The sequence below is a fragment of the Monoraphidium neglectum genome (genome assembly GCF_000611645.1).
Source record: "Monoraphidium neglectum strain SAG 48.87 unplaced genomic scaffold scaffold01579, whole genome shotgun sequence".
Lineage (NCBI taxonomy): Eukaryota > Viridiplantae > Chlorophyta > Chlorophyceae > Sphaeropleales > Selenastraceae > Monoraphidium > Monoraphidium neglectum.
Genome location: NW_014012049.1, coordinates 6815 through 13102, shown reverse-complemented (window position 1 = coordinate 13102; position 6288 = coordinate 6815). Strand labels below are relative to the sequence as shown.

The following is a 6288-nucleotide window of genomic DNA, read 5'->3' as shown; positions in this document are numbered from 1 at the left end:
GTGCTGTGCAGGTGTGAGGGGGGGTCGTGCTGGCATGTGCGAACACGTGTGTGTATATGTTTGTGTGTGTGTGTGTGTGTGTGTGTGTGTGTGTCAGAGTGAGACACGGAACGAGGGAGAGGCAGAGAGACGCGGAGAGAGACAGATGTGGAGTGAGTTTGTGTGCACGCGCACGCACACAAGGGAGAGCGTGTGAGAGAGAGAGAATGCACCTTCATGCCGTCTGCATGATTGCCTAGTGAGCGTCGCACGCATCAGCGCATGCGTTTGCACGCGCGCTCGCAGTCGCAACAGCGCAGTAGGGCGCCGGCCGCACTGCGCCGCGCCCACACGCCGGCCCCCCCCATCCCATCTGCGCCGTCGCTTCAGCAAACGGCCGCCCATCCTCGGCCCCCCTGCATCGCCCGCAGGGCGCTGTTCCCCGGGATCGACCCCGCGGCGGGCAGCGAGGAGCCGCCGGAGCTGCCCTTCCAGCTGATGGTGGCGGTCAACAAGTTTGACCTGCTGCCCTCGCAGGTGGGTTTGTTCCTCAAGGGCCCCGGGGGGGGGGGGAGGGCTGTGGCGGCATGGAGGTCTGGGGTGCAAGCCTGTTTGTGGGGACAAGCGTTTGGACGACTGCAGACGACTGTCGGGCGCCCGGCTCGGTTGAATGCTAACAATTGTGCTTGGGGGAGATTGACGGCATGACCATATGATTGCATGGCGGGAGCGCTGTGTGCGAACAGGCCGCCTGGCATGACAAGTGCTTGGCGCTGCGCTGCTGCCGCCGCCACCCCCGCAATTGACCCTTCCTCTCGCCCCCGCGCCCGCGCCCCGCAGGCCACCTCGCGGCGCGTGGAGCAGTGGGTGCGGCTGCGGCTGCGCCAGGCGGGCCTGCCGCGCCCCCAGGCCGTGTTCATGACGTCAGCAGTCAACGGGTTTGGCGTGAAGGAGCTGCTGGGGCGGCTGCGGGACGACATGGGGTTCAGGGCTGACCTGTGGGTCGTGGGCGCGCAGAATGGTGAGGCGCGTCCGCCGGTGGGCTTGTTTGGGGAGGGCTGGTGGTGTCTCGGTTGTGGCGGGGTTTGGAGCGGTCTGGTGGTGGCTTTTGTTTTCAGTGATATAAGGCTCTGGGGGGTGCCTGCTCGAGGAGCCGCGTGGTTGGGTGCCCCACGCAGTGCGCTGATGCGCTGCCTCTGAGTTGTCTGGGCACCCAGTCAACGGCTCCAGAGGACCAATGGGTGTCCCCTGCCCTTTTTCACCTATCAAACACCCACACAGCACAAACATTAGGCATTTATACACACAACACAGAACAACAATCACACAGCCACGCGCACAACCACCCTATACGGTACCCACACGCACACGACACACACACACACACGCACACACACACAACGCACCTCCTTCCCTGTCCTCTTCCCTGCGCAGCCGGCAAGAGCTCGCTCATCAATGCAATGAAGCGCGCCGGCGGCACCGGCGGCCGCGGCGAGCCGACCGTCGCACCCGTCCCCGGCACCACCCTCGGCCTGCTGCGCGTCCCGGGGCTGCCCCTCGGCCCCAAACAGCGGGTGTTCGACACGCCCGGCGTGCGGCACGCGTACCAGCTGACCTCGCGGCTTCCGCTGGAGGATGTCATGATGGTGCTGCCGCGCCGCCGCCTCAAGCCGCGCACGTGGCGGCTGGGGGAGGGCTCTTCAGTCCTCATCGGCGGCCTCGCGCGCGTCGACGTGGTGACGTCACCGGGGCCGACTCTGTACCTCACCGCGTTCGTCAGCGATGACGTCACCTGCCACATGGGCAAGACGGACGGCGCGGAGGAGCGGCGGCTGCGGCACGCGGGCGGCGCGCTCGTGCCGCCGAGCAGTGGCGCGGCGGCGCTCGAGGCGCTCGGCCCGCTGGCGCCGCGCGAGGCGGCGGTGGAGGGCGGCACGTGGGAGCACAGCAGCATCGACGTGGCGATCGCGGGTCTGGGCTGGGTGGCGGTCGGCGTCAAAGGCGAGGCCAAGCTGCGGGTGTGGGCGCCGGAGGGCGTCGCGGTCACCGTGCATGACTCACTGGTGCCCGATTACGCAAAGGACTTCCAGCGGCCGGGGTGGAGCGACCTGCTGCCGGCCAAGAGCCGGGAGCGGGTGGCGGAGGCGGCGCGGAAGCAGGCGCAGCAGCAGCGGGAGGCCGGGGGCGGCGGAGATGGCGGTGGCGGTGGCGGCGGCGGCACGGAGGGGTCGGGCGGCGCCGAGCCTGCGGCCGGCGACGCGCGCGGCGAGCGCAGCCGCGAGGCTGCGGGCGTCGGCGGCGGGAGCAGGGGTGGTGGCGGGAGCGCGGGCGGCAGGGGCCGCGGCGGCAGGCGTGGGGCCGCCCCGGCGCGCAGCAAGAGTGGGCGCGGCGGCAGTGGGGCGCGGCGCACGCCGTAAAGCGCTGGAATTGCCTAGGTGTGAAACAAACCAGGTCAGCCTATGCCGACCCGAGCCATCCTGTCACATTCTCAAGCTGCTCCCCTCTGCCAATTTCGATGCTCCTACTCAACCTGCTGTAATGCTGCTGCTCATGTGTAGCGTGCTCCACCACCCCCCTCTTGCCCTGTGCGCCGCGACGCCCGCGACCCCCTGGCATTGACACACCCGTCGATAGCATTTGCTGGAAACACAGGTATTGGATTGATCACAACGGGCAATCAGGGAAAGGCCGCACGGCTGCAGGGCCAAAAGTTTTACTACAGCCGTCACGCACAGCCGCAAAATCGGCGCTGTCAGGACGCCTGCTGTCGCATCATGTTTGACGCAAGGCGTGACCCCCTGGACGTGTGGCGATGCTTACAGCTGATACTGTAAGCCACGCGCCAGTATGCCCCTAGCTTAGCTCCTGAACGGCTGTGTGGGCGGTTTTGGGCACCCTGATGTTGCCCTGCATCCTCGTCATCACGATGGTCCTCAGCCTTGGACCTACATCAGCGGCAAGGAGTCCAGCCGCTTGATTGCCCCGTAACGTCGCTATTTCCCTGGCAATCTCTCTGATATGAATTACTTCTGAACCAGGTCTTCTCCTGACAGCCGCGCGAAGATCCCAATCTACTTCTTCATAGGACCGGGATTTTGCCGTTGAAGATCCCATATTCGCTCACCATATGCACTACTGGATCGATATGCATAATTCACTGCTTCGTTCGGCTCTGTGGTGGCTCGCCCTTTCCACAGTATCTCTCCTCATCTCTTCGCGGGTCCTTCTGCACGCCATCGAGGCGCCCGACACGGCATGTGACGTGAACGGGGTGGGCAGCACGCCGTGGTGGTGCCAGGAAGCGATTCAGCTCGCAGCAGCGCTGTCGATGCGTGCTACCAGCGTCACGCAGCGGGCGGGAGTCATCGTGGGCGACACGCTGCGGCTGCAGGCAGCTGCAGTGTCCAGTGCGCCGCACGATCTGGGGCTCCTCTGCGTCATCCTGATCGCGCATGCTGCGCTGGGCATGCTGCTGCTCGAGGCGGCGCTGTGTGCCGCCGAGCGCGGCCCTCCGCTCGCCCGCAGCGCTTTTCTCGCCGCCCGTGCCGCCTGCCCTGTCGCGGCCCGCCTGCTGCCCGTTGCGGCCGCGACGGTGCCGGTCAGGCATGCCCCTGCCGCGCGCTCAGTGCTCGTGTTCGCCGTCACACAGTGGTGGTGGAGCGCGCTGTGGGGCCTAATCGCCCTGCTGCACAGGGTGAGCACCTCCCTTGACCCCTCTGCAGGCGCGCCCTCGTTGGCGGCAGCGTCCCTGCTATCAAACACAGCGCCAGTGCTGATGGTCCACACTCTTTGCTTGAAGCTGCTTGCACATGTCCAGTCAGCAACAGCCAGAATCTAGGCTTGCATGCGTGCATGTATAATTGCAAGGACCCTGCGCATGTGAATGCATTCGCAAATGCGGCCACATCCTCCCACCACATTGACGTGCGGCCTGCGCCCCCTCTGCCACCCGCCTGCATGCAGCCCCTCGCCGCCCAGGCCGCCACCGGCGTGGCGCAGGCCCTGATCACGTGGGCGGTGCTGTCCCATGCCGGCGGCCCTGGGCCCCAAGGCGACAGCAGCACACACGACGCGCCGCTGCCCGCCGCCCTCCTGCTCGACCACTTAGTCATGGCGGTTGTGGCCCCCGCGATCACCACGTGGGTGCTGCAGCGCCACACACTCGCAAGCAGCGCGACGCGCCAGCTGGCGGCGGGCGGCACTGGCCGCCTCGCGGGCGGCGGCGTGCCAGCGCGGGCGCTGCACGATCCCGGCAGCAGCCAACCGCGGACGCTGCAGCGCGCAGCTGCCGCTGGTGCTGCGCCCGCGCCGCGGCGGCAGCAGCAGCCGCAACCAGAGCCGCAGCCGCGTGAACGGGAGGAGCGTCCCTCGTGCTCAGCGCAGCAATCGTCTGTGCACGCCCACGAGAACGTCGTCCACACGCGGCACCAGGCCCCACCCCGGCAGCGGCAGCCTCGACAGCCGCTCGGCCGTCAGCCGCCTCAGGCGCAATGGCAGCCGCAGCTGGACGCCGCGTCCCTGCCCCGCGCCGGCACGCCTGCCCCTCACGAGGAGCCCTTCCACGATGGAAGCAGCAGCTGCAACGCGATCACATTTGCAGCTGCCGTCGCTCCAAACTCGTCCGTCGACGGCGGCTCCGCCCTCGCACCATCCGCCGGCGCACCCCCAATCCTCGGACCCCAGTCCTTTCCTGCCAAGGCACCCAGCCCGCAGCCCGCCACCGCGGCAGCCCCGCTCATGCACGCCACGCCAGCGGCAGACGTTTCCCCACCAGCGGGCGTCGGCAAAAGCGCGCTGGTTGTGGCGCGCGTTGTGATCGACCGCAGCGCAGCCGCCGCGCCTCGCAGCCACTTGGACAGCGGCAACCCCCCGCAGCACGAGCACGCATGGCTGGGGGACGCAGGGCTGCAAACAGCGGTCGCGCCGCAGGAGCCGCATCAACAACAGCAGCAGCCGGAGCAACAGCAACAGCAACAGCAGCAGCAGCAGCAGCAGCAGCAGCAGCAGCAGCCAACGTCACCGCCAGTGACCATCGATCTTGCAGGCATAGTGCAGGCCATCCGGCATGGCGGCGCAGCCGCGCCCCAGCCGAGCGCATGCCTGTACTCGAGCCCCTCCAAACACTTCACAGTCAGCGTCAAGGTGCGCTGCCGGCCCCCGCTTGAGACAGTGCTCGTGCCCTGTCCAGGGTGCCATGAGAGCCGATGTCTCGCCCCGCTTTAAGGCCGCCGCGCGCGCGCTTGCAGCGTGGCGCCCGCCGTATGATGCGGTGTGGTGCACCTTGCTCGGCGCTCGCATGCAAATACATGCATGTATGTATGTATGCATGTGTACATATACACATGATTACATGTGCACACATGAATACATGTCCATGCACATGTGCATTCTTGCTCCTCAACTGGTAGACCCTCCACCACGTCACGCAGGTCCCATTGGACGAGCTGCGGCAGCCTGACGCTGCCGGCGACGCCAGCAGCTCTGGAGCCTCGTTCCCAGGCGGCGGCGGCGGCGGGGAGCTCCGCCTGAGCGCGCTCGTGCGGGACGCCCTGCTGCGCCAGCTGCGCCTGCCGCCTTGCGCACAGTGCGCCGCCGTCGTCAGCCCCATATCTGCGCTGCCCGGCTGCACGCAGCTGCTGCTGGTCCTGTCCCTGCCCGCGGGCGCGCCGGCGCCGCGGGCAGAGGGGCTCCTGCGCGAGGCGCTCGCGGGGCCGCTTGGCGCACGGCTGGCGCGCGACGCGGGTGGCGGCGGCTCGCACGGCGGCGGCGATGCGGCCGGGGCGCTGCGGGTCGTGGCGCAGGTTGGGGAAGAGGCGGTCGCGGCGACGGCGAGCACACAGCTAAGCTGCTTAGATGCGGGATCCGCAGGCCCGCACCTGCGATGGTCTGTTGCCCCCGAGCCTCCGGCGGCGGCGCCAGTAATCGGGGCCTGCTGGGCGGAGCCGGCCGCAGTCCTGCTGCCAGAGGGCGAGGATGAGGGACGGGGCGCCGATGGCCGGCGCCCAGGGTCGGCTTGGATTGAGGTGCGAGGCGTTCCGGCTGTGTGGCTGAGCGCTGCGAATGGCCGTGCAAACGAGGACAGAAACAAGAGCAGCGGTGGCGGCAGCGGCAGGGAAGGGGAGGGAAACGGCGGCGGCGGCAACGACAAGGCGGCGCCCGTGGCGCCGAGGGTGGTGGTTGTGCAGGGCGAGCGCGTCCTGCTGGACTCCAGGGCTGGGGCGGCGGTGGCTGCAGTGCCTATTGCCGCCATGGAGGGCGGGTCTGGTGTCGTCAGGTGCATGGGTTGAGGTCGGTAGGCCATGCGGCAGC

At 68.1% G+C, this 6288-nt stretch overlaps 3 protein-coding genes across 3 annotated transcripts; all 3 read left to right on the top strand.

The window, feature by feature from the left end:
* Positions 1–819: 819 nt before the first annotated feature.
* Positions 820–1000, top strand: MNEG_8359 (hypothetical protein; the record flags this gene model as incomplete). The annotated part of the gene is made up of 1 exon (XM_014043170.1): positions 820–1000. A coding segment is annotated over one exon (181 nt), but the record flags the coding sequence as incomplete, so codon positions are not given.
* A 413-nt stretch (positions 1001–1413) lies between these two features.
* On the top strand, positions 1414–2396 carry MNEG_8358 (hypothetical protein; the record flags this gene model as incomplete). The annotated part of the gene is made up of 1 exon (XM_014043169.1): positions 1414–2396. A coding segment is annotated over one exon (983 nt), but the record flags the coding sequence as incomplete, so codon positions are not given.
* A 911-nt stretch (positions 2397–3307) lies between these two features.
* On the top strand, positions 3308–3673 carry MNEG_8357 (hypothetical protein; the record flags this gene model as incomplete). Its single annotated transcript, XM_014043168.1, has 1 exon — positions 3308–3673. A coding segment is annotated over one exon (366 nt), but the record flags the coding sequence as incomplete, so codon positions are not given.
* Between the last annotated feature and the right edge of the window lie 2615 nt (positions 3674–6288).